Source organism: Balaenoptera ricei, unplaced genomic scaffold (assembly GCF_028023285.1).
Source record: "Balaenoptera ricei isolate mBalRic1 unplaced genomic scaffold, mBalRic1.hap2 scaffold_713, whole genome shotgun sequence".
In the NCBI taxonomy this organism is placed as follows: domain Eukaryota; kingdom Metazoa; phylum Chordata; class Mammalia; order Artiodactyla; family Balaenopteridae; genus Balaenoptera; species Balaenoptera ricei.
Genome location: NW_026777900.1, coordinates 25,159 through 51,865, shown reverse-complemented (window position 1 = coordinate 51,865; position 26,707 = coordinate 25,159). Strand labels below are relative to the sequence as shown.

Here is a 26,707-nt window from a genome sequence, read left to right as displayed (position 1 = left end):
GTTTTGATATTGACTCTAACTTCTTAAAACCATTATGTTTAAAACGAGGATGAGTTCAATCAGTGCCGTTCTGATAGTGTTTATCAATTTCTAAAAGCTACTGGGAGAGACAGCTTTGTTGTCGAACCAGTTTGGGGAAATAACATGTTCAAAATTCATACTGGTCTTGTGGGGCTTGGCGTTGGTTGTGGTGTCTCACTTTCCTGGGGCCAGAGGCTGGAACAGAGATGTGGGAAGACTGAGGTAGTGAAACTTAGGTTATCAGATTCCCATGCATACCAGTCAGTGTGCATTTATAGAGACAACTGAATAGATAGCTGCCTGGGCTCAGACGATTATAGGGGCGGCTTGTTTCATGCCACAGCTGTCTTGTCAATCAGCGTGATCATGGGGTATAGGGGCGGGGGAGGTTCCACTTAAACCCATCTGGAAAACCTTTCCTTTATCTATCTGTGTCAAGCCAAGCTTTCCTTGATCAGATTTACTTCAAGGAGAAATGTCTGTAGACAATGTGCTTTTGTTGTTTTTCTCCAGAAAACAAAGAGGATCCTTTGCAGTTTCTGATTCCTACTGTGTAAAGAACACAGGCAGTATTTAGTAGGCATCTCCTTGTATTGTCACCATGCTTGTTTGGCTTTTTGCCTTTGGTCAGTGGTTAACATTTAACTCCTTCACTTATGACCACTGGTAGATGAAACTTACAAATACATTTTAGATACATTTAAGCTGTAATGTACAGAAACTGAAAGTTGTGAGGGGGGAACATTTGTCAGGGAATGAGAACATAGGTGCTCTCCGGTTGTTGTGGCAGAGCGACATTCCATTGTCATCACCTCATTAAACATACAGCTTGGAAGAAGATGCTTGTTTTACCTGTTTTGTAACTGTCAATATCTGTTTTTGCTGGTATTTAAAGTTGCACTGTGAGATAGTAATGCTTTTAACTGTGAGTGTACTGATATTGTTACTGATGATTATTTAGGCAAAGCCAGTGAGTTAGTTTTCCAACCAAATAGTTGGAGCAAAAGCAGTCAATTAGATAATAATCTTGTATTGAAACTGAATTCTAGAGTCGATTCAGCAAACTTACATGAAATTGACCTCACTTTCAAATTTGCTTTCATAATTTTATTTTGCAGGATAACAAAGCCATTGACCTTTGCCGATTGTGTTGGGGATGAACTTCCTTTAGGATGGGAAACTGTATATGATAAACAAATTGGAATTTATTACATGGACCACATAAATAGTAAGTAGAGTGCCACACTTGAGTTGTTACATATGAATGACTTTTCATATTGATCCCAGGGATGCTAGGAACTCTTTTTGTAGAGTGAAACAATTGTTACTCTCCAATGCGGCATTAAACTGGGTTTTTATAAATGTCATCGGCAGTGTTCATTAGCTGAGTTCTTCAAAAAGTGAAGCAGTTGTGTAGCTACCTGGCTTGTGTGTTGCTCAGGCCTGCATGGAATATGTGGAATGCAGAGTTTGAATACCTAATAGAAGGAATAAATTTCCCAGGCAGTTTCAGTAATAGAAATCTCTCTCAAAATGGGAAGGGTGTTTCTTGCAGAGTGAAGTTTGCAAGTTCTTGGAACAATAAATGCCCAAGTGGTTACCTTAACTTCATTTTGTCTTATCGCTTTGATTTTAACTTTAATATACCAAACCTTTTGGAGCTTTGTGAAGGGAGAAAATGATGTAAAGACCACAGCTAAAATAATGGGTCCTTGACCATGCCAGCCTTCTTGGTAGAATTGTTGGGAGCAGTGGTTCTCATCTGGGGCCGGTTTTGCCTCCCAGGGACACATGGTCGTGTCTGGGGCATTTTTCATGGTCACGCCTGGGAGAGGTGCTCCCGGCATCTGGTGGGTGGCGGCCAGGGACGCCGCTCACCCTCGTGCCGCGCCCAGGATGGCCCCCCGACGAGGCTGAGCCACCTGGAGTGTCAGTGGTGCCGAGCTGACGCACTGCTTCACGTGCAGCATTTGGCTCCAGGCCTTCTCTGCCCCGCGCTCCTTGCTTTCTGCCGCCTCCTCAGCCTTCCTCCATCGAGGACCAGCTGGGGACCCATTTCTCTCTCAGATTCACATTCCTTCACTCCCCCCTTTTCGTTCTAGCTGCCTAGTGTTTCTGTCATTGTCATTACTGCTGGGGATACGAAGTTCCCCTTGGTGTGCTTTCTGTCCTTCAGTTTGTTGAGTGCGGGGGAGGCCGGGGGCGGGGTGCCCAGCATGTGAGTGACGAAGCTCCTTCCACGCTCAGTCCCACGGCTCCTCCTGTCCCCTTAGTGTGATCGACCCGGGCTGGTATCCCTAGGGCTGATTCCTGCATTGTCACTTGCCAGCCGGCCTCCGGAGTTCAGCATTTGGAACCCTGAATGGCGAGGCGTCCTGGCTGGGTCCTGGGGCAGGGGAGTTTCCGATCCGTACACTCAGCCTTCACGTGACTGCGGCTCTTACCCAGGGATTGGGCAGGGGGGTGAGTGCCGCCCTGGCCCTGCTGCCCTCCCCGGCGGTTATACCAGTGGCAGGAGGGCTTCCGGGTGTGTCCACCGCCCTCCCTCTGGCCTGGCTGGCCCGGTGCCCCTGGGCTGCGTGCGGCCGGGCTGTCTGGCCTTCTGGGCCACCTTCCCCGTGCTGTGGGCCTCTCTGGGCCCGGGCGGCAGCGCTGAACGGCACAGGCATCCGCCTCACACAACCTTTTTGGAAGCCGCCTGCCTGCCGCCGAGGCCCAGGACTGACCCGTTCTGGCTCGTCTCTCGTAAACCCCGCTTGCTCCTCCCTCTGTGTCCCCTTCTTTGCCGCTGGTGTGCCTTGCTCTCCTGCTGGCTGAGTCACAGCAAGTGTCACAGAGCACCTCTGTGTGCTGGCCACTCTTGAGGCCCTGGGGACACAGGAAAGTGAGACCCAGGCTCCACCCTAAGGATTCGACATGACACGCTAGACTTGGCCATGAACCCGAAAACCGAATAATCACCACGGACTTTCTTCCGGCCACCTTGAGCATAACGGATGACCCAGCACCGTGGGGGATGTGGCTGAAGACATCAGCTCCAGGGTCATACCACCTCCTGCCTCTGAGACCTTCAGGGAACCCAACTCTTTTTTTTTTTCCCCAGGAACAAAAAAGATTATTATTGTAACAATTTGTACATGGGCCAGAGACCCCATTCCAGAAAACTTGCTCCTGAGAATCTAACTCTTGATAGCACAGCTTTAAAGCTCTCTAAGGGCACAGAACCTGAGGAGTCAAATATTAAGTTGGAACTGTGCAGATTGACGGTGAGGTGAGGGACCAGAGGGGCCCTGCGTGGATCACCTTCAAGGTTCCCAAGACTCTCGGGTGCACTGGACAGAGTGCGAACGATGCCTGTCGGCTGGGGCGAGTCTCGTGGCTGAGTCAACGTCAGAGACATCCGGGCACTTATAACAGCTGTCACTCTGCCCGCGCCCCCTCAGCCCACTGAATCTGGACTCCCGGGCTAGGCCAGGACCCCGATTTTTGTTGTCTTTGTTTCTTATTTCCCCATGGGAGCTTTTAAGGCCCAGAGAGGCTTTCTAGGAGGGGCCCTGGGGTAGCAGTGTGAAGCGGGGTAGGGGATGTTGCTGGGAGGGGGTTTAAAAAGGAAGGACTTACTTGAAACATCCTAGCAGGTGCTCTTGTGTGTATGGGGCAAAGATGACCTAAAATTTACATTTTTAACCATTTTGATGCACAGAACCATTGAGATGCACAGAACGTAAAACTCACCGTTTAAAAGTGTGCAGTTCAGTGGCATTTGGTGCATTCACAGTGTTGTCCAGCTACCACTTTTATCTAGTTCCAGAACATTTCATCACGCCAAGGTACAACCTTGTGCTTTAAAAAAGGCCACGTGTTAGAGAATCGGAGGCAGAGTTGGGAAGGTCACTTTGGTGAGCGCACGGAGGATGGCTTTTGGTGGGACGAGGCAGGCAGCCTGCGTGTTTTTGGAGAGAGATCGTGAGGGTCTGATTGAACTAAGGGGAGAAGGAGAGAAGGCGTACGTCAGCCACTATTATACGCAGGGGCAGGAATTGCCAGTTCTGGATGACCCATGGAATATTCTGCGTGGGGAAAGGAGCAGGAGTTCTCTGAGGGCGAGTCCCAGGTTGGCTCAGTGGGTAGATCCAGATGAAGGCGCTTACTCCGAGGGGCAGGCGGGAGAAGCAGGCGCTCGTCAGCGTGGCTTCCTTTGGTTTGCTTTGGTTTGTGTAGTGAAAGGGCGCTGTGTGAGAGTGAGTTCTGCTTTGGACGAATGACTCAGAATTACTTTGCGTCCGTCCAGGTGGAGGTGCCTCTAGGAGGGAGGAGGAGAGACAGGATGGGCGCTCAGGGGAGAGGTTGGAGCCGGAGGTGGGCGTGAGCCCCTACGGGAGCTGGTAGAGTGAGAGAGCCAGAGCGGAAAACGGGGGATTTCTGGGAAGTCCACGAAGAATGCAGAAGGACGCCGTCTGGCGTGGGAGGTGGGAGAAGGGGAGCGAGCCAGTCACGGGGACAGCAGAGCCCACAGCAGCCCGGCGTGAAGAAGGCAGGGAGAGGAAGGTTGGACATGTGTCTTAGTTGGACAGGGATGAGCTCCTTTGGGTTCATGTCCACCAACCTTTACTTAGAGTGTGAAAAGTTGCCTGGTACCGTCTTCCCCTCCATGGAGCTATTGCATGTCTACAGAGCTTTCTTCTCGTCCCAAGCGTGGGTGTGTAAATAGGAGGTGATCCACATTCTGGGAGGTTCGTTATATAGACGCTTCCATACTGTATCTCCTGGTAGTTAATTAGTTTTCTTATCGACGAGTCACCTAACTGCATGATTATTGGTCAACGTAAAGATTTTACTTTGAAGTCCCCTATGTTCTTACCCTTCCAATTTCAGAGCTTACCCAGATTGAGGATCCCAGAGAACAGTGGCGGCGGGAGCAGGAACGGATGCTGAAGGAGTATTTAATTGTAGCCCAGGAGGCCCTCAATGCCAAGAAAGAAATCTACCAGATTAAGCAGCAGCGTTTCGAGCTGGCCCAGGAGGAATACCAGCAGCTGCACAAGATGTGCGAGGACGACGGCCGCTCGTACACCAGCTGTGAGTTGACTGTCCCCCGCGGTTAACACGCGTGGCTTCCAAAGCCGTCTCTCTGCTAGGCTTTCTGCAGACACTGAGCTTGAGTCGGGCAAGACAGCTTCCTAAATTTTCTAATCGCAAACTGTTAGGTAGTCAGCCTTCCATGCTGGGATCCGATGGTCATTCACTACCGCTACTTCAGCAAATGTTGATCAACTGCCCACCTTGTGCCCAGGCACTGCGACACGGGGGAGCCCAAGAAAGGAGAGGCTTCCGTGAGGGTGGGGAAGGGAGAAAATAAACAAGCACGTTTCAGATAGTCACACAGAACAACCTCCTGACTTCTGTTTGTCAGCGTGGAAAAGGGCTTCACCCAGAGATCTCTGCCGTTATTCCTGCTTGTCTGGGGTGATCCCTGGGAAGTCCATACGCTGGTTTTGTTGGTCCTGGATGGAAAGATTCAGGAGCCTCCACACATGTCAAGCCCCTGTCTCTTTGTAGCATACTTTCTTGGGCAAGACACTGAAGGTGGGGGAACTCAGTATAACGCGGGGAATCAGGGGAACTCAGAACTCACTGTCTACCCTTCAAGTGAGATGGGTGCACGCTGACGTCTTGCAAAGGGAACCCCTCCGAGTTTTGGAGCCTGCCACACGTGGCCTCCTGTTTCAGGAGGACTCAGCAGATGCTCAGGAATTGAAGGAATCAGGTGCAGTCGCAGAAGCCAAAGCCTCTGGTTACTGACCCAGTCAGTCACTGCCTGAGCCGGTCCTTTCCCAACAGAGTTGTCACGCTTAACCGCCCACCGCAGGTGCTTGCGGCCACGACTGTCCCGTGTGCCGGTGAGCTTGGGGAGAGCGTATGAAGTTGGTACTGCTAGGTTTTATTGTATAAAAACCTAAGTCTGGTTGAGACATGGAGGGACTTACCTGTGACGTGACTGCCATGTTGTTGCAGGGTATTTGGCTCTGGTGACACAGCTTTGAACGTTAAAGATGTGGTCAAAGCTTTATCCCGTTTTGCAGGTCAGAATGGAGTTGAGGCCAAGGGGCCAAACATCTTTTTCACTGCAGCATACAAGCTGTGAAGAAGAGAGCAGTGGGGGTGGGCTTTGCCCCCTGTAGCAGGAATTGAGATAGCTGTGTCTCCATGTGCCATGAGAGAATGCAGGCTCAGGTATGATGGTATGTTGTTTCCAGGCTGCTTCATCTCTTGTTCTTCAGCTATTGGTATGTACTAGGTTTTTTTCTTGTTTGTTTCTTTTTAACTGTCCATCAGAATGTGATGGGTCAGCTCAGTGCTAGTTTTTAGAAAAGTCTGGTCTCTTCCTAGTTTTCTTTACTTGTAATGTCTTTCTCTGATTTTGGTATCAGGATAATACTGGCCTTACAGAATGAATTGGGACGTGTTCCCTTCTCCCCAGGCTTTGGAAAGTTCGTGTGGGATTGGTATTAATGTTTTCTTAACAGTTTGATAGAATTCACCAGAAAAGCCATCTGGACCTGGAGGTCTTTGTGGGAATGTTTGTAACTACAAATTCAATACCTCTAATAGATACAGGGCTAGTCAGATTTTCCTGTTTCTTCTTGAATCAGTTTTGGTATTTGTGTGCTTCAAGGAATTCGTCTCTTTCATCTAATCCAAAAATCAGTAAGCTTTTCTGTAAAGGATCAGATAGTGTTTTAGGCTCTGTAGGTCATATGATCTTAGATGCAGCTACTCAACCCTGTTGTTAGACTGCAAAAGCAGCCAGAGATGATACCTAAGTGATGTGTGTGGCTTGTTCTGAGAAAAGTATAAAAACAGTAGCAAGTTGGATTTGGCCCACGGGGAATCCGCTGAACGCTGATCCAAGCTGTCAAATTTATGAAGTTCTTCGTAGAATTCCTGCATGATTCTTTCAATGTCTGGACGCTGAGCTGGTGTCCTTTCTCTTATTTGTGATACTAATAATTTGTGTCTTAATCACCACAGCTCAATGTTTATCGATTGTGTGTAGCATTACAGCGAACTGGCTTTTGGTTTTCTTTTTTTTCCCCCTATTTCTTGTCTGTTTTCTACTTTATTGGTTTGTCCTCTTTATTATTTCCTTCTTTCTACTTAGTTTGGCTTTAATTTGTTCTTTTTCTACCTTCCTAAATTGAGAGCTTACACCGTTGATTTCAGGCCTCTCTTTTTTCTCACATAGCCTCTAAAGGTATAAATTCTCCTCTAAGTACTACTTGAACTGCATCCCACAAATTTTGGTATTTTCATTTTCAGTCAGTTCATAATATTTTCTCATTTTCTTTGTGATTTCTCTCTTGACCCATGGGTTTTTTGAAAAGTAAGTTGTTGGGGGAATTCCCTGGTGGTCCAGTGGTTAGGACTCCTCGATTTCACTGCTGAGGGCCCGGGTTCAGTTCCTGGTCGGGGAACTAAGATCCTGCAAGCCGAGTGGCATGGCCAAAAAAAAAAGTAAGTTGTTGGAACTTTTTAAAGGTATCATGTTGTTGATTTCTAATTTAATTCCATTGTGGTCAGAGGCTAGACGTATAAGATTTCGATCTTTTGATATCTATTCAGATGACTTTCATGGCTCAGCATATGGTCTCTTTTAAGTGATCTCATGGACTTGGTGCCTCGAGGTCACACTTGGCTAAAGCTTTGGCTTATAACTGTTTCTGAAAGCATATAGTTAGCGATTCTAAACCTTTCCAAAAGTTACTTGGTAGAAGTAGATTGAACCATATAAAATTGTCATTTTTGTAGCTTAAAAAGGCCCAAATATTGGCAATTTCATATGATTCAACCTAATAGAGTATTTCTTCCCAGTAGCCTGTAGGCACCTCATCTGTTCCATGGTCAGGTTTGGTTAGGTCTCCAAAGAGGCTTTCCAGTCAGTCTTTCTAAGATGGGAGAAGCACATATCAGAAAAACCTGGCAGGAAGTTTCTTGCCAGTCATTGAAAGGACCAATTTCATCAAGAGAAGGTGTGTCTTATGTACTGGTTACTGTACTGGTGCAGCCAGGACTTCAAGTTGCAGTGAGTGTGGGGACTCGGGACTGGAGCCCTTGAGGATGCAAATATAGGAGGACGTAGTTGCAGCCTATCGGATTCTATGCCCAGCCCGAGGGGAGGAGTCCCATAGCAACGTGGAGCCTAGAGGGTAAGGGCATCCAGAACTTATAGTCCCCTGGAGCTGGGACTTCCCTCAGCGTCAGTTTTTGTATTTCCACGGGCTTTTCACTCCATTGACATTTGGGCAAGTAGGGAATTGCACTCAATTTCATTCTTCCTGTGCTCTGTAGAATTTTATTAAGGCCCAGTAAAAAAGAAACACTTGAGATGCTGTCTTTGAAGTCATGTATGAGGAAACCTTGAGTCAAGGAAGGTGATGACTCTGTGGTGTTGACCTGAGATCCTACCATGAGACTCCACTCCCCAACCCGTGAGAGGTCCGTGCATAGACGCGATCTCTGCCTCTACTCGTGCAGGTGGCATTGGAGGCTAGCTTAGGCCGTTTTCATGAAGGGCTGGAGATGCCAGTGGCTCTTGCTGGAGCCTGTCTCCTCAGGGAGAAAGACTACGAATGGAAGCTAGGAACTAATTCAAGCATTTTATCAAGTTGCTGCTATCCCCGGGGTTTTTGATCAAGCTCTTTCAATTTGCCATTTAACCTGAACTTCATCGAGGATCATTCTGTTAGATATGACTCAAATGAACTATTTCTGGCCACAGGCTGAAGTTCAAGACAGTGATCCTGGTGGCTTGTGCTCTAACAGATGTCTCCTACGGAGGTCCGGGCCCACATCAGGAGCTGCTGGTGGCAGGATCCATGGCACACCTGGGCTCCAGTTGGCCACGTGGGTCTGGCACAACCCAGATCGCTCACGTTGTTAGGCATCTAAAGCAGGGCTCCTTGCTCGGGTACTGGCAACAGAGGGAGATTTGGACTTATTTCCCATTACTTCCTTCATTGCCAGTGACTCCGAGTGAAAGGAGCCAACATCGAATGGGCTAGTGTTTTCCTGCATTGTTGTGATTGCAGCATCGTGAAGCATTGTAACATGGTAATGTTATTTTCGGTGTACACACAGAAACAATATTGGGTAGGCTAAGTTACTCCTTGAAGGTTACATCCCTAGTAAACGGTAGACCTTGGATTTGAACCCAGATCTTTTTGTGTAGCTAGCCTTCAGTGCTGTGAAGTATTTCCGAGACATGGAAGAGTCAGCTCAGAAGAACTGATCGTGGCTTTGGAACAGCCTGCCCTCCCATTGTTCAAGTTACCTGGAAATAAGGACCCATTATAAATTGACAAGTTGTCTGGCAATTTTACAACACTTGAAGGGGCACGTGGAAGGCAGAACGCCTTGTGCTTCTTGATTTTCTCGTGGCCCATAGTGGGATCACTAAACTAGTCATTTAGTTTTCAACAGATATTTCCTTAGCGCCTGGTGTTGGGGACACGATTTATCCTGAACGGCTGATTGTAGGGGAAAATGAGGCAATAATTGTAAACAGAGGAATTCACTAGAAAGTCATTTCCAATATGGGAGCAGAAGGGCATGGGGGAGGGCAAGGGGAGGGGAAGTGCTCTCTTCCACACCTTTCACAGAGTTCCCCCTGAGTTATGGAAGTCATCAGAATAAAACTCTGTTCATTGGAGAGGAAAGATTTTGTGTCAGTATTGGGCCATCTGGTGCCTGGGAATATCCAAGCCTTAACTTTTTTGTCTCTGACCAAAACAAAGTCATGCTTTGCTGGATTTGAGCACACACATCCCCATGAGACTAAGACCCCAACTCTGCTTTAGTTCTGTTCGCTTATGAGCTAGCTGCCTGGGGCCCAGTCCTGTCCAATGCTCTGTAGAACCCTGGCATGGAACTCTTCACTACAAAGGACTCAGTCTCTAAGACACACCCAGTACTTTCTCTGCAGCTCCATTTTGTAGAGTTTTCTCCTACTTTCTTCACTGCAATATGTTCTTCTGTTTGCCTTCTCTTTAAACACTGAATACATTCGTTATTTCAGAAACTTTTTTTTCATTGTTCCTGAGAAACTCTGGCCTCCAGATGCGTTCAGATGAAGTATATGACCAGTTGCAGGACCTTTTAGAAGGAATTCTTGCTTGGGGTAAATTATAGTCTGAACCACAGGTCAGCAAATTTTGGCCCGCAGGCTGAATCCTGTCCACTCTGGGTGTTTTGTAAATAAAGTTTTATTGGGACCTAGCGAGGTCCATTCACTTACCCATTGTCTGTAGCAGCTACGGTGGCAGAGTCGAGGAACTGAGACAGAGAGTGTATGGCCCACAGAGCCAGAAATATTTACTATTTGGTCCTTTGCAGAAGAATCTGCACCAGTGGTTCTCAACCCTGGCTGCACTGGAGGAATCTCCCGAAGGGCTTTCGAAAACTCTTCTGTCTGGGCCCCACTGCCACCCCTGGAGATTTGGGTTTAATTGGCCTTGGGTGGGGCCAGACACTTTTTTTTTTAAAGCTCCCCAGGGGATTCCCAGAGTTGAGATCCACCGATTGTGATCCTTTCTTCCAGCAGCAGGAGTATGACTTTGTTTGTTACCCTGGCTCCTGGGAGCTCCCAGAAGCCTACAGCCAAAGTCTCTTCGGGTGCCTGGGAAAGAGTCAGCCTTATCTCCGGTGAGAAAGCGCTGACCCGCCCTGCATTCCTGGCTCGGGCTGGCTCCGGCGGTGGGGAAGCTTGACCTTATCAGTCCTCTGTCCGGCCGAATTCTTTCTGAGGCTCCAGGCCCATCCCACAAAGACTATCTTCCCTTGTTTCCCTGGTGAAGGTTTCTCATCTCCTGCCTAGCTGAGGATAAGGGCCACAGTCCATCCATTCAGCCCTTCGTTTTCCTGCACACAGGCATGTTGGAGCAGGCAGGAAAAAAATGGCTCACGCAGCATCTTCCCAGGTATTAGTTGGCAGGACTCAATCTCGAAGGTTGTCGCAGAGCACATGTGTTTACCAGATCTCCTCGTCTGCCCTAGAGAGGGACTTCTTGGTTTGCATTTGGTGGGCTCTTGTGTTACTTCTGTAGGTTACCTCTCAGTGGGCTAGTTAGATTTTTTTGTTTCTTTGCTTCTGGTGCCTTTAAAAAAGAGGTCATGCCCTCTTTAGTTGGCCTCGGTTGTTTACAGGCATGCCTTGGTCGGCTCTGGTAATTAGTACCTGTCAGCACGGAACTGTCCAGGCTTGCTGTCCTCTGTGCCGGAGTCCTCCTGCACTCCCTCGAGCAGCTCCGTGCGGTGCCGACGCCTGGAAGGCGCACACCTGGTCCCAAGGAGCCGTCTGCCTGCCCAGAGGATGCCTTTGGAGAAGGACTACCCTCTTTTAAAGCATGTCATCCGCCTGGGGCGATCTTGGGTTCTCACGGTCCAGAGGAGGCCTGTGTGTAAGAGGAGACGGAGACAGGGACAGACATGGACACATTTCCCCCTTTTAATAACCCATAAAATCGAAATCCAAAGTAATTACTGGGGTCTGCAGCATTTTGAGTGCTAAATAACACAGATTGAGTTCTCCTGTTGTGCACCGGGGAGCCGGAGGGCCATTTCTTCTTAAGTTGGAAAAGCTAATCTGACCCACAGGAGCCCAAGTTCTAGACAGAAGTCCCTCTTTGACTGATGGCACAATGTAGGTCAAGTCACTACACACTCAGCCTTCATTTATAAAGTGGGGAAACATAATCGTCATCTCTCACAAAGATTTTATGAGGATAGATGAAATAAATGTGACAGTTACCCTATAATAGCAAGGTATAGTAATTTACATTGGTGAGGTCCAGTTAAGCTATGACCTTCTTATTATATCATCCAAAGCAATGCTGTATGCCTGAGCGGCCTCCTTAAGCTGTTTAATAGCTCTGCCCACTCAAACTCTTCAAGTGAGAAGAAAGCTTCAGAGGTGAAAGTCTCGTATTTATCCTAAACCTTGAGATTGGAGACGTGTCTTAACAGAGGAAGATGTTTCTTTTTCTAAGTGTTGTGGTGTACGTGCCATTAAAAATGGGGTCCAGAGTCTTGAGCTTTTCCTTGGACTCCACAAATGGGTTCCATTAGACTTACTGGCAGACATCAGGAACTGAGAATTTGTCTTTATAAATTGAATTATGTCATTAGAAGTTCTGCCAGTGTTTATCACTCTCCTTAGCATTTGAAGATAAAATGTACTCACCATCTTAGGTACTTGAGTTGCCTTTTCCCTCATCCCAGTCCTGGAATTTTATAGCTTTAGAGACCGTGGCAAAGGTAACATGAATGGTATCAATAAGTAAAACCTTTTACCATTTAGGATGTTTTCAGCTATAAGTAGCAGAGAAGACTAACTCCCCTCGGCCTGGACAATAAGGCTGTCATTGTCACTAGCAGCGTCCTCCAGGGGGTGGTGGGCCTCCCCATTGGTGGACTGGGCAGCTCAGTGATGTCGTGGTTTATCGGGATCCCCCTCCAGGACTGGTCCAGGCTGAGTGTCCTGGGGGAGCGGCGGGTGCCCAAGTGCCTCAGGGCTCTGTTAGTTACGCAGGAGAACTGGGGGCGGGTTGCCATGTATCTGTCCATCTGTACCCACTACACCTCCAGCGTGCACTTCAAGGCTCTTTGCTCATTTTCCCTATGAAACTGCACAGACAGAAAGTTTTGGCAACGATTTCAGATCATTGTTACTGATGTTTAACGTTGCAGTTAACTTCCCTGGACTTTGGTGGTGGGGTTACATTCTACCCGGAATGGGAAAGATCCCAGGTGGTAACTGTTGGCATTGTCTTCCTCAGCTGCAAGGTGACAAGTGGCCCCACGTGGAAGGAGTCAGCAAGCCCTAGGCTTATTTGCATGTTGTCTGGGCCCCAGTGGAAGCCCCTTAAGCTCAGGCTTGGGAAACTTAAGTCCCAGGAGTTTAATGTGGAGATTTTATAAGTTATTTCAACTTCTGCCTCTTAAGGGCGTTGTTTGAGGTGTTGCTTTCATTACTGGTCTTAAATAAGACCAAAGAGTCAGGCAAGATGGAGGTTCTAGGATTTGGAAATAAACATTCTTCGTCTTAGAAAGAATTCTATTTAAAAAACATTTTACTCTGTGTTTTTGAGAGATTAGAATTCTAAATATAAGAACATTTGAGATAAATTTGGCAAACAGCTCCTCCAGATATTTATTTCCAGTAGATTCTAGTAATTTGAAATTCTGACTGGGGCTTAGAATAGTAGATTTTCCATAGAACTGTATTTTTTTAAAAACAGGAGATATCTGAACAGCTCAAATTAAGTTGGGATGTGGTTCTATTTGAGGATATTAAATGCTCTTGCTGTTTAAACCACTTGATGGCTTTCTAAAATAAATTTATTTATTTATTTTTGGCTGCGTTGGGTCTTCATTGCTGCACGCGGGCTTTCTCTAGTTGCAGCGAGCAGGGGCTACTCTTCGTTACGGTGTGTGGGCTTCTCATTGCGGTGGCTTCTCTTGCTGCGGAGCATGGGCTCTAGGCGCGCGGGCTTCAGTAGTTGTGGCACGTGGGCTCAGTAGTTGTGGCTCGCGGGCTCTAGAGCGCAGGCTCAGTAGTTGTGGTGAAAGGGCTTAGTTGCTCCGAAGCATGTGGGATCTTCTCGGACCAGGGCTCGAACCCGTGTCCCCTGCCTTGGCAGGCGGATTCTTAACCACTGTGCCACCAGGGAAGCCCCACTTGATGGCTTTGAGCCAACTTCTCCAATATGAAATCAGGAGATGATTATAAACTAGTTTCGAGGTGTTGACATGTAAGTTACCTGTATGACAGCCTTTGGTACCCAGATCAAAGGAGTAAAAGAATGGATGCTGGCCCTGCTGATGGGTCTTCTGAGCAGGTGAAACTAATGAAAATGACCCGGAGGCAGATTACACCAGTGTGGGGTGACTCTCAGATGAAGAAAGAGGAGCCTCCACAACTCAGGAAGGGACGGGAACCAAGTCACTGCAGCTCCAAGGCCTAAGAGAAAGGAGACAGAAGCATCAAGAAAAAGGGATGCAGAGAGGTGGATGGGGTGATAGAAATTAGACATGGCGGAAATGGGAAGGAAATCCAAAAAAAAGGGGATATATGTATATGTATAGCTGATTCATTTTGCTGTACAGTAGAAACTAACACAACATTGTAAATCAACTATACTCCAATAAAAATTAATTTAAAAAAATAAAGAAAAAGAAAGAAAAAAAAGAGAGAAAGAAACAGCCGCGAGCTGCCCCAGTCGCTGAGACAGTGGAGAGGGCTTGGCTGACTGTGCTTAGCACACGGCTGGATGGCTGAGCGCACCTCATTCACCCCCAGGTATTAGCCGTCTGTGATCACGATGCTGCGTCTGTCAAAAGGCTTTAAATCATGTGTGCTGCACCGCTGAAGAAAGCATTTATCTATGCGATGTGATTTAGCTGAACATCCCTCAAAAACAAGCTGCTGGGCTTCCCTGGTGGCGCAGTGATTAGGAGTCTGCCTGCCAATGCAGGGGACACGGGTTTGAGCCCTGGTCCGGGAAGATCCCACATGCCGCGGAGCAGCTAAGCCCATGCACCACAACTACTGAGCCTGCGCTCTAGAGCCTGCGAGCCACAACTACTGAAGCCCGCGTGCCTAGAGCCCATGCTCCGCGACAAGAGAAGCCACCGCAATGAGAAGCCCGCGCACCGCAACGAAGAGTAGCCCCCACTTGCCGCAACAAGAGAAAGCCCACGCGCAGCAACGAAGACCCAACACAGCCAAAAATAAATAAATAAAATAAATAAATTTTAAAAAAACAAAAAACAAAAAAACCAAGCTGCTTAGAATAACAGCGTGGGTGCTTTGCTTCAGCTTTTGGGGAACCAACAACGTGGAAGAATAGCTTTTCCTCAAGCCTGCCAGATACTGATACGTGACTAGAAAGTTGTCTTTTTCATTTTACAAATCTGTGGGTTTTTTTTTCTTTCTTATGTCAAAAATCGTTCATGTGGAGACTATAGATATGAAGAGAGTGAATATAAAATCTTTTGCAATGAAACCATTGAGAATAGCAGTCAACTTTTGGGTTCTTTTCTTCCAGTGACTTCCATGGGTGCGTGCATTTTAAAAGGAAGTAAAAATGGGTTCATACTGTATGTACTGTTTACATAGAATAGTTTTCTGTACCATAACCGTACCCCTCCCCCCGTGTATATATGGTTTTTAACCCTAGTAGTTTTGCAGTTGAAGTAAACAGAGTTTTGATTTACCTATAGCCATATATTTTATTATGTGGAATCACGCAGAAGGGCCTCATGCAAAAATCAAACATCAAGATTCAAGGTTGTAAAATGTTAATTCTTCAGGAGCCAGCGCCAACTTGGAAGTCTGAGACTGAGAATTAACTACTTAATATGGTGAATCAGAAGTTCGTATCTATGTGTATTTATTTACTTTAAAGGATCCATCATAAAATAAAATATTTTCCTTCTGTTTAGCCTTCTTTGGATATTCAACAAATACAAAGTACGACCCATACCAAATTAAAGCAGAAATAGCAAGTCGTCGGGATAGGGTGAGTAAAACGAATATTTTCACAACTAGAAGCCCCGTATGTCTTTTTATGTAACATCACTTATCATGGTTCATTTTATGGTGGCCAGTGTGTATAACACCCATATTTTAGTAAGATTTTCCATTTCATGAATTATTACCACATTTGGTTTTACTTTCCACTTTTTTTTTCCGATAGGAAGGGAAAAGTTTCATTTTAAAGCCTCAGCCCATCTAACAAAAAATCACCTGTATCCCTCAGTGTGTTTCATGGGGCTAGATTCACCCCCCGTTTGGATAGATTTGGTGACATCGGGGCCCGACCTCAGAGGGCCGCTTCCCTGTATTAGTGGGCTGCCAGCCCTGTCCCTCAGCAGCTTTAGCATCTGCTGTTCTTCCCTGGTGGCTGTATTCCCAGAGAAATCTTGCCTACGATGGCGTTTGACCAGAAGGTGCCGGTGCTCCTTGCCAGTGGTGCCGGGTTCTTTGTGTGCCACCACGTTCCATCCCTTCAGCCCCTTGTCTTGGGTGTCTGGGAGGGGGGACGGGGGACATCTTAGAGGCCAAGCCTCCCGTCCTGGTGTCTCAGTCCCTAAACCAGAGTGTCTCTTTTAGTGCCCTGGTTCTCACATTCTAGTACACCAACGAAAAACACCTGGGGCATCAGTTCAAAGTGTGAGCTCCGGACACCCCCTGCCTCGCCCCCACCGAGTTTTAACAAGGCCTGGAGTGGGTCCTAGCACCTGTTTAAATAAGCACTGCAGACGACTGACTTCCAGGTAGTGGGGAGCCATGCTTTGAGCAACAGGGTTTCCTAGGTGGGATCTGTGGGTAGTAAGCAGAAGAGAGGATGAAAAAAGGATGACAAAGTTTGCTCATTGCAATGTGTAAATCAATACCTTGAAAAAGAAAATCATTGCTGGTTCCAGGGCTCCACGTGGTAGAAAGCTGTTCGTGACCCGGGCCTTGTGGGTCTAAGCGAGCCGGCCCCTCTGCCAGGGCTGTTTGATATGCCTGGGCTGTTTGATATGCCAGGGATGGAAGGCCATGGAGAGAATGGGTGACCCCGTGAATTGCAAGCTAGTCAGAAACTTAGATGACAGTGCTAACAACTGTAGAAATCATTTTTCACAGCTTCTTTATGTGGAAAAAAAAATGTAATTTGTCTTTAGCTTTCCAGATTAAAGCGAGAGCTGACCCAGATGAAGCAAGAACTGCAGTACAAAGAAAAGGGGGTGGAGACCCTGCAAGAGTGAGTGGCCTGCAGTGACAGAGGGAGAGTTTCCCTGCGATTTCCTGTTTGGTGCCGGGACATGCGTCCTAAAAGCTTCTTGGGTGTTCACTTTTATGCTTTTATTTATGCTTATTATTTGCCAATCCTAAGGATCAGATCTCTCTTTTCCCTGAAGATACTTTGTTCTTGTTTCCTTGGGAAATAAGACCTTTATTTTATATTTACGCACATTCTTGATAGCTGTGCTGTCTGAAACACACATGGCTATTTACATTTGAATTCCTGTTTCGTTAGTTTTAGTCTCTTAAATTTTTTAATTCTAAAATTTAAATTAATTGAAGTTAAATAAAATTAAAATTTGAGTCCCCAGTCTCAGTAGCCACATCTGAAATGCTCAGTAGTCACATGTGACTAGTGCAGGTTTTCTCCACCTCAGTGCTCGTGACATTTTGGACCAGATAACTGTTTGTGGTGGAGCTGTCCTGTGCACCAGAGGTTGTTTAGCAGCACCCCTGGCCTTGACCCCCTAGATGCCGGTAGCACCCTCTCACCCAGTTGTGACAGCCAAAAATGTCTCCAGATATTGCCAAGTGTTTCCTGGAGGGCACGTTTGTCCCAGGTTGAGGACCACTGGGCTAGTGGCCACTGCATTGGGCAGCACAGATAACATTTCCATCCTCACAGTACGTTCCGTTAGGCAGCCTGATCTATGGGTCTTCCTCCTATAAAATTGACATCTTTACAATTAGAACTTTATCCCTACTAAGAGTTTGGGGATGAAGTTCTTATCATTTGTGAGTTATATGAAGTGAGCAAATTCAATGAACAGAAGTTATTTTATAAATGGTGATATTGGTGGTCTGAAAGAATTAATTTTCCTAAGGAAGGGCATTGTATGCTTGTTGGTCCAAAGTATATTCCCTTTTGATTCAGAGCCTGGTTTCACTTGCTGAACTTGGGCTTGTGCTTCATACCTTCTGTGTTGACTCTTCTCATGTGTCAGTGGGGACTGTCGTAGCTCGGTTGCTCTGACAAAATACTGTAGACTGAGTGACTTAAAGAGCAGACATTTACTTCTCACAGTTCTGGAGGCTGGAAGTCCAAGGTCACGGCGCTGGCAAATTCATTATCAGATGACTGCCTTTTTGCTGTGTCTTGACATGGTGCTGTTTTTGGGTGGGGGGCTCTGGTCTCTGGTGTCTCTTCTGTTTCTTTAAGGACACTAATCCCTTCATGAGGCCCCACCCTCATGACCTCGTCTAAATCTAATCACCCCCAAAGGCCCCATTTCCAAATACCATCCTATTGGGGGTTAGGGCTCACCATATGAAGTTTGGGGGACATGAACATTCAGTCCATAGCAGTGATCATTGGGCTAAATTGTCCGAGGGCAGCACCAGTGCCTGCTACATAGTCAGCCTTCAGCAAATGGCAGGAATCCGAGTGGCTACGATTTCTCGGTAAATGTGGGCAGCGTGCCACTCTCTCTCATCCTGTGTGCAGACACAATGACAGTGTGTCAAATGTGATTGCAGTATTACTCTTTATAGGGAGGTAACACAGAATGTATTTGACAGAGGTAATGATCCCACCTCATATAAAGGGTAATTAACGGGCACGTCAAACCCTGTTGTTTAACACGAGGTTGAGATTCACTTTGTTAATCACCCAGGATTAGTTTGGTTGACGATTCGTTTGTCCTCTTTTTATTAAGGACATATTATAGACACCAAGGGAGACACAATAGAAAGGTGAGCTGGGTCTTGCCTGGAGGAGCTTGGCTTTTCTGGCCCTGAGACACTGCCATGCCCCCTGCAGGTCCCCCATGCGGCAGGGTTTGGTAAGCTGTCCATGTGCTTAGCATGAGCTGCAGGCTTTTAACCTTACAGTCAGCTTTTTGCTTTCTCTACCACTACCTGTAGCAGCATGTGTGTGTGTGCACATGTGCGTGCATTCTCTGGTGATTTGGATCTACAATGGGAGTTCCTTTAATTATCCCTAGTCAGTACAGCTTTTTTTTTCTTTTTCTTTTTGCATGACAGAGAGTCTTTACTCTTAAATGATTTTCAGTACACCAAGTAGTAACGTGTAACAAGTTCTTGAATTCCATCATCTAGTAATCTTTTAAATTTATTTTTTATTGACGTATAATTGATTTACAATGTTGTGTTAATGACTGCTGTGCAGCAAAGTGACTCAGTTATACACATATATACATTCTTTTTCAGATTCTTTTCCATTATGGTTTATCACAGGATATTGAATATAGTTCCCTGTGCTATATAGTAGGGCTATCATCTAGTAATTTTGATTAAGAGAAACTAAAAGCAGCCCAAACAATGATACTAGTATCCATTATTCTAACTGTTAGCCGGAAAGGACTATTTTAAGGCTGGCTGCTGCGTCACATAGGTTACAAATAACTATTTACTACTTTTTCATAGATAAAGCCCCTGACCTTCAAGAAAGATTTAGGGGAAAATAATTCATCTCTTTCTTTCTTAAGAAATTTTTTTTTTAACTACATCTAAGAAAGAAAAAGTCAGTATTGATACATATGCTGCTTGAGCGAAAAGGCATAGGAAAGAAGACAATGTATACCCATTAAATTTCCAAGAAATATGAGGTAAAAAGATAAAATCTTGGGACTTCCCTGGTGGCGCACTGGTTAAGAATCCACCTGCCAATGCAGGGGACACGGGTTCGAACCCTGGTCCGGGAAGATCCCACATGCCGCGGAGCAACTAAGCCCGTGCGCCACAACTACTGAGCCTGTGCTCTAGAGCCCGTGAGCCACAACTACTGAAGCCTGTGCGCCTAGAGCCCGTGCTCTGCAACAAGAGAAGCCACCTCAATGAGAAGCCTGCGCACCGCAATGAAGAGTAGCCCCCGCTCACCACAACTAGAGAAAGCCTGCACACAACAATGAAGACCCAACACAGCCAAAAATAAATACATAAATAAATAAATTTTAAAAAAAAGATAAAAATCTTTGGATAAGCTCTAAGTTTGTACAAAGAAGCTAGATTTGCTGTTCTGCAAAAAGTGAAGGGACCTACTATATAACATACAGAAATAATTTAATGACTTTTCGCAAGACTATAACTCAAGCCTTGCTAAAGCTTCATATTCCATGAAGGGATCGAAAATGCCAATCCATGCAACAACAGGCGGGTTTTTTTCTTCCTTTATCCGTTTTTGTGGTAGTTTTTGTGGATTTCTGGCTGGATGTCGCAGACAAAGGCCAAGAGGTTATCCAGGACTTCATCCCTGTTCTGCCGGAAGTAGGTCTGGAGGATGGTCATCTTCTCCTGGGGGTCCTCCACTTCAGTGCTGCAACTGCCATGGGATCCCAGAGCCGCGGCCTCCTTGGCCTTGAACTCCTTCTCCCTCTGCAGGCGGTACCGTTCAGTTTCAGCCGGGCTGCTGCTCTGGCCTGCTTCAGCCTCCAGTTCTTTTGCTTGTGGTCCTCGGCCACCTCCTTGGCGGCCCGCTTCTCGGCCTGGAGCAGCTGCTGGATGCCCTGCGACCGACTGGCCGTGATGGCGGCGATTCCAAGGCGGCAGAGAGCGGCCTAAATCGGCTCGACCGTCCCCTCGGGTCAGTTGACCCAGCCGCCCAAGCAGTACAGCTTTTTAAAAAAGTTTTGCTTAAACAAATCAAGCTGCATTTTCAGTACCGGCTACTGGTTTTGTTGCTCATTTTGTCCATCTGCTGTGGTGCTTCCCGGCGCAGCAATGCCCGTTCTGTGATTTTACGCCACACAGCCCTGCCCGCCTCCAGATGCTGTCATGCCTGCTGGGTGCTTCTCTGTGCGCTGTGGCCGTGCCCTCCTGTGCCACTTCTGCTAAAGGGCTGGGTCAGAAATAAGCAGAAGCAACTCATTTAACTTGGCAGGTCTTCACAAGTTGCTTGGACTGTCCAGTTGAATTGCAGGTTGATTTCCTTCCTTCATTTGGCCACACCGTAGCTTTCTCTCTTCCCCAGGGTGAATCAAGACTTCCCAGCGTCTCTAGATAATACTGACTTTTCATGCTGGGCCTCATGCAGTTAATTTAACTCCCACTCGCTGAAGCTCTGGTGCAGATGATGGGGTTTCAGGGCGGTTCAGGAACACTGAGGTCACGCGGGATCCCCGAGCCTCAGAGGGGATCCCCGGCCGGCACGTTTCCCCACTGGCTCTGGCTTCTGTAGCAGGATTGCTGGGCCCGGTGCCTTTTCCTCTGCTTGGCCTCCATCACTCTGGCCACCTCCATTTCTTTATGTGAAGACCATGGTTATATTGCAATGTCAGCTTAAGACTGAACACTCTCAGAAATCAGAGATGTCAGGGCTCAGGTGACAGAGAAAACCCCTTCCCCTTAGCATTGCTAGGAAGTAAATTCATCTCTTGTAGTCAAGGTCATTTTAAGACTAGGAAAAGGTGGCCTCAGTTTCTCCAGGTTTATTGGACGGGAAGCAGAAGCCGGTCTGGGAAGAGTTATAGCTTTACACCTGCAGCCGGAGCGGAGTATGAGTTGAGCACTTGCAGAGAGAAGGACCAGTGCTGTTTGATCTTCTTTCTGCTTTCCATAGCAAGAATCCTTAGCGATGGTAAACATGCCCCCTGCCAAGGGGACGGTCCTCACTCCCTGCTGGATACCCACCCTCCCCAGTGCAGGCTGAGGGGTGGCCTGAGGGAAAGTTCTGGACCTGGCCTTGGTCCTGGGCGACCCAGCCCAGCTTTCCAGATGGAGCTGCCTCGAGAGGCAGTTTCTGGTTGGTTGCTGTGTTGTCACTGCAAATGGTCGGTCACTCTGTGCTGTGACACGAGCTCACGGGAAGGAGAGGAAACAAGGGTGCTTGTGCCGTGCTTAAAACGCTTTGCCAGTGAAAAGTAGACTGATACCTTCCTCTGAGTTACACAGGCCATGTGTGAGATGAAAACAGCCTCTTTATTTATCTGGTATTGCAGATTGGCTCTTGTGTTTGGATCAAATCATGCAGATAGGTATTATTTATTGAGAAATTTGGAAAACCTCTGGTAAGCATCGATAATGTGATTACCCCACCCCTACTGTAAAATCCTAACTCTGAGCACAGATAATACGTGAGCTGTTACATGTAAATGGGCTTCTCAGATATTATTGCCAACATCGATTTAAGGCAGAGACCCTAGATTTTCCTCCAGAAAATTTTCTGCTGTTCTTGCTTCCCAGAATATCCCATGTATTTTTTTCCAGAGCACCTCACCGAGAGTTTGGCTACTTATAACATTTTAAACTCGACTTGTTTATCTTGGTGAACTTTCCTGGCTAGCAAGGAAATCCATCATTACGCTTGGGTCCAAGTGAGGAAAAAAGAACCTTTTGTATTTTTTTTTAAGTCTGTGCATGTTGTTAATTTTTGTAGATGGGAGCTGGCCGTGAACACATTCTCTGGGTTAATGATAGAATGCGTGTGTGTGTGTATAATGTATATAAACTTTTAATGATGGAAAATGTCAAATATTCACAAAAGTAGAGAGAATGGTATAAGGGAACCTTTCTGTACCCCTCACCCTGCTTCAACAACTAACCACACAATGGCCAGTCTCGTTTTGTCTGTCACACGGCCTCATCGCCCAAGCTCTTACCGCATTATTGAAGCAAATCCCAGAGTCATATTTCATCCATAAATGTCTCTCCTAAAGTGACGGACTCCTTTTGAAAACATAACTATAATACCTGTGCCGCTTAGTAGTAATCTCTTAATGTTGTCCTTTCTCCAGCAAGTGTTCCCATCTCCCTGGTTTGTTTGGGTCCGGGTTCCGACAAGGTCCACACCGTACGTTTGATTAGTGTGTCTCTTAATCTCTACCCTCCTCTCCTTTTTTCTTTTTTCCTCCCTTTCTTCCTGCTGACATCTTATTTGTTGAAGAAGCTACTTTGCTTGTCCCAGAGAATTGCCCTGATACTGGATTTTGCTGCGTGAACGTGCGCGGCGTCATTTAACACGTCCCCTGCTATTTATGTAAACGGGTGTCATTAATCCGAGAGGCTTGATCTGACTCAAGTTCAGTTTCATTTTCTTTTCCCTTTGGTCAGGAGGTGCACACTCTCTGGTTGTGTCTTTTTTTGTGTGGTGTGAAGATCATCAGTGGGGTCTGGCATTGTCAGCCTGACAACAGCCATTTATAATGTTTCCCGTCAGCTTTTCACCTAATGCTGTGCACGTGTAGACACAAGAGGTTTCAGGATAAGTTCTCGAAGGTGGGTTTGCTGGGTCACAGGGTAAAGGCACTGGTCGTATTCTTAGATATTGCCGAGTTCTCCTCGGGAGGGTGGCACCATTTTGCATTCCCACCAGTAGTAGATGCGTGTTCCTGTTCCAACCACGTGGCCAGCAGAATGCGTTGTCACTCACGCTTTTGCATTTCTACCAGTCTTATCGGTGAGAGATAGTGTCTCAGTGTCGTTGTAATTTGCATTTCTTTTGAAGCCCTTTATAAACGTCCTCAGAAAACAGGAGCAACGTTTACAAGTCATGAAAGTCTTCAGAAAAATCAAACTTTTCCAGTGAGAGAGCTACTGGGTATCGCGACCCCAAAGTTTCTGAAGCTTGTTTTGAAAAATTATCTTCATGTAACTCATGGCTAGCACCCAGGGCAAGGGGGGAGGAGCTAGAATGAGGATGTCCGCAGCTTCCGAAATGGGTGATGCCCAAGGACGTGCTGGATGCGCCAGTGGGTGGGGGAGAGCTCCCTCTTTAGTGACGCTAGACCTCCTGGGTGTCTGGAATGTTCCTCCTGTTCGACTGTGAGGTGTCCTGCAACCGGGAAGCTCGTTTAACATCACTTCACCCTGAGTTGCCCACGCTTATGTGCCCCTGGAGCTTCTTCCCGCCGTGCCAGCTGTAACGCCCCCGAGTGCTGACGTGGTGGCTCCTCATCCTCACAGCAGCCGTGGGGGATCTTGTAAAGTGTCTCCGCTGTGTGGCCCCTGGTGGCTCTCTCACTTAGAGTATGATCCAGACTGCAGATGAGTCGGCCCCCGTCCTCACCTCGTTCCCCCAGTCTCCCCCTCACTCACCTGCGTCACCGCGCGCTGGAACTCGCAGCTCCTTGTGCCTGAACTCTCTCCCCAAGTCTCTCGTGCCTGTCCCCTCCCTTCCATAGTTCTCTGGACGAATGACATCTCGCCAAGGTCCCTGCTCACCACTGTATCTAAAAAGCAGCCCTCTCCCCACCCTCTATCCCCGCACCTGGCTTCGTTTTCCTTGAACCACCAGTTGCTGCCTGACCCGGTGGTTTCTTTGTTGTCGTCTTGTGTCCTCGCCTAGTGTCACGCTGTGCGAGGATGCGGACTTGGCCTGGTTCCCTACTCGGTCCTCGGGGTGCAGACAGCTCCGGGTGCAGGGCAGGGCTTGGCGGGGTGAGGGGACCAGCCCGGGGGCCGTGCGGCACTGCTCCTGGGACACCGGGACCCCCTGGGCCAGGGCCTGGGCTGCGAGCATCGGGGAGGTCACTGCATCGGCCCAGGCGCCTTCTTATTAACTGCCCTCTAGCGTTTCCTTCTCTGCTTCTTACTGTGTTACATTGTGTTTTAAGAAATCCTATTTCTATCACTGCTGTTCAGATCACAGAAAGGGGTGCTCGTTAAACGTGCCAGTACCCGCTTTCCGTGAGGTGTGTTCTTAGCCCCTGGCTCAGCCTCTTTGCTTTGAGCCTTTTAATTGCTTGAGGACATTCTCCCGCTTTGGGATGCTGTGATGAAGTTAAGCCCGTGCGTCTCCTGCAATAAGAGAGAGTGACTGCACTCTGCGGAGCGTCCGATACCACACGAGGCAGCATTAGGTCTCGGAATTAGCATTTTCTGTCCGAGGGGATTTAGTGGTTTCAGAAGAGAACGGGATTGTTCACAGTTAGCGCAGGCTTAGACCAGCAGTATCCCATTACCGTGGCACAGAAGCTACACCCCGTGCTAAAAGGCCAGCGCTCCTCACATAACAGTAAAACATACAGAAATGGGGGCGGAAACAAAAAGAGCGTTGTTCCCGTCATGGGACGGGTCTGGCGTTCCACGCAGGACCGGCTGCCGATAGAAAGCTGCCGGAAGCTTTGTGAGGTTCGTCCAAGGCCCCCTGCCAGCGCTGGTGATGTAAAAGGTAGAGTTGTAACAACACTTCTCATTCTTGGGGGTTGTAATGTGTGGTATTAACATGGAATATCTTTCGAGGCCTGGCAGCCCTTTTCTTCAAGATGTGGGTTTAAGAATCCATTTGGTTTTACTTTTGTCAGACCAGTTCTGTTGACATCTTTTTTTTTTTTTAACTAATTTATTTTATTTATATCTATTTTTGGCTGCGTTAGGTCTTCGTTGCTGCGTGCGGTCTTTCTCTAGTTGCGGCGAGCGGGGGCTACTCTTGGTTGCGGTGCGTGGGCTTCTCATTGCGGTGGCTTCTCTTGTTGTGGAGCACGACCTCTAGGCGTGCGGGCTCAGTAGTCGTGGCTCGCGGGCTCTAGAGCGCAGGCTCAGGAGTTGTGGCGCACGGGCTTAGTTACTCCGCGGCATGTGGGATCTTCCCGGACCAGGGCTTGAACCCATGTCCCCTGCATTGGCAGGTGGATACTTAATCACTGTGCCACCAGGGAAGCCCTTCTCTTGACATCTTAAGTTGAACAACAATTATGGACACTTGAGGGCAGTAGGAGGGGGAGGTTGATGAGAATCATCTTGAAGATGGCTTCTTAGCGGTGTGCGGTCAGCATTTGAAGCTGTGCCTTCTTTTCTCTCTAACCGTTTCTTTCAAAGGCAGCCAGTAAAGAGCACCAGTTTACTTTGGGACAACATCTGACTGGCTATGTGGGTGGCCCTCAGATTTGACACAGTGTGAGTTTGGAGGCCTTGACCCTGAATGTCCTGCTAGCCCGGCAACAGAAGCGGATGAGTGTGGTGTGAGGGGCCTCAGTGTGAAGCTCACTGTGCCTCTTGCTGGCTGTGTGACCTTGAGCAAGTCACTTAACCTTCCTGAAGCTGCTGCAAAATGTTGAGGGGTGAAAAGTAAAGGCTGTGTGGTCTGTGTCCTGGGGTTTTTTTTTTACACTGGGTCTTAGTCCATTCAGGCTGCTATAACAAAGTGCCATAGACCGGCTGGCTTATAAACAACAAAAATTCATTTCTCATAGTTCTGGAGACTGGAAGTCCAAGATCAGGGTGCCAGCATGGTCAGGTTCTGTGTCTGGTGAGAGCCAGCTTCCCAGTTCACGAATGGCCATCTTCTTGCCATGTCCTCACATGGCGGAAGGGGCAGGGGAGCTCCCTGGGGCCTCTTTCATAAGGGCACTGATCCCATTCATGAGGGCTTCTCCCTCATGACCTGATCACCTCCCAAGGGCCCCGCCTCCTGATCCCGTCACCCTGGGCATTAGGATTCCAGCACGTGGGTGCTGGGAGGACAGAAGCATGCACATCACGTCGCACTGCGTAATAACTTGTGTTCTTACTAATGCCACCTTTTGTTGAGCCCTTGTCAACTTTCCGTCATCTTACTTGAGATGTATAAGCACTGTTTTGAGCTCTTAATTAAAATTAAAAAAAGGAAAAGCTCTTTGGCAGTCACAGATGTTATGATTTTCTTCATGTAATGGAATATATTGATATTTCAGGAAGTACCAAATCATTGAGTATATCCTCTGAATTTGACCAAAGTTTTAGAGGGGATTTGGAAAAAGGGAGAAAACTCTCAAATAAGTGAATTTTGCAGATGCAATGGAAGAGGGTTCCTGTCCTTTGAAGTTTTTGTTACATGATGAAGCTTATGGACCCTATCTTGGCCACTCTGAGCAGGAGTGCACCCAGGGGGTAGCAAGGGCCATCGCTGCACCTGGTGATCCAATTCGGACTTGACAACTGGGAGATGTAGGTTTGAATCTTGGC

The 26,707-nt window shown here is 47.4% G+C and overlaps 1 protein-coding gene and 1 pseudogene across 1 annotated transcript in view; one reads left to right on the top strand and one right to left on the bottom strand.

Annotated features, from left to right (window-relative positions):
* Window positions 1-1,143: 1,143 nt before the first annotated feature.
* Window positions 1,144-26,707, top strand: part of LOC132358927 (protein WWC3-like) — a 48,413-nt gene continuing 22,849 nt past the window's right edge. Inside the window, exons 1-4 of the mRNA XM_059912171.1 lie at window positions 1,144-1,249; window positions 4,897-5,100; window positions 15,523-15,599; window positions 16,750-16,829. Of these exons, the coding sequence (XP_059768154.1) occupies window positions 1,234-1,249; window positions 4,897-5,100; window positions 15,523-15,599; window positions 16,750-16,829 (377 nt within the window). The 5' untranslated portion in view covers window positions 1,144-1,233. The remainder of the gene's footprint in view (window positions 1,250-4,896; window positions 5,101-15,522; window positions 15,600-16,749; window positions 16,830-26,707) is intronic.
* On the bottom strand, window positions 20,000-24,284 carry LOC132358928 (V-type proton ATPase subunit G 1-like; annotated as a pseudogene).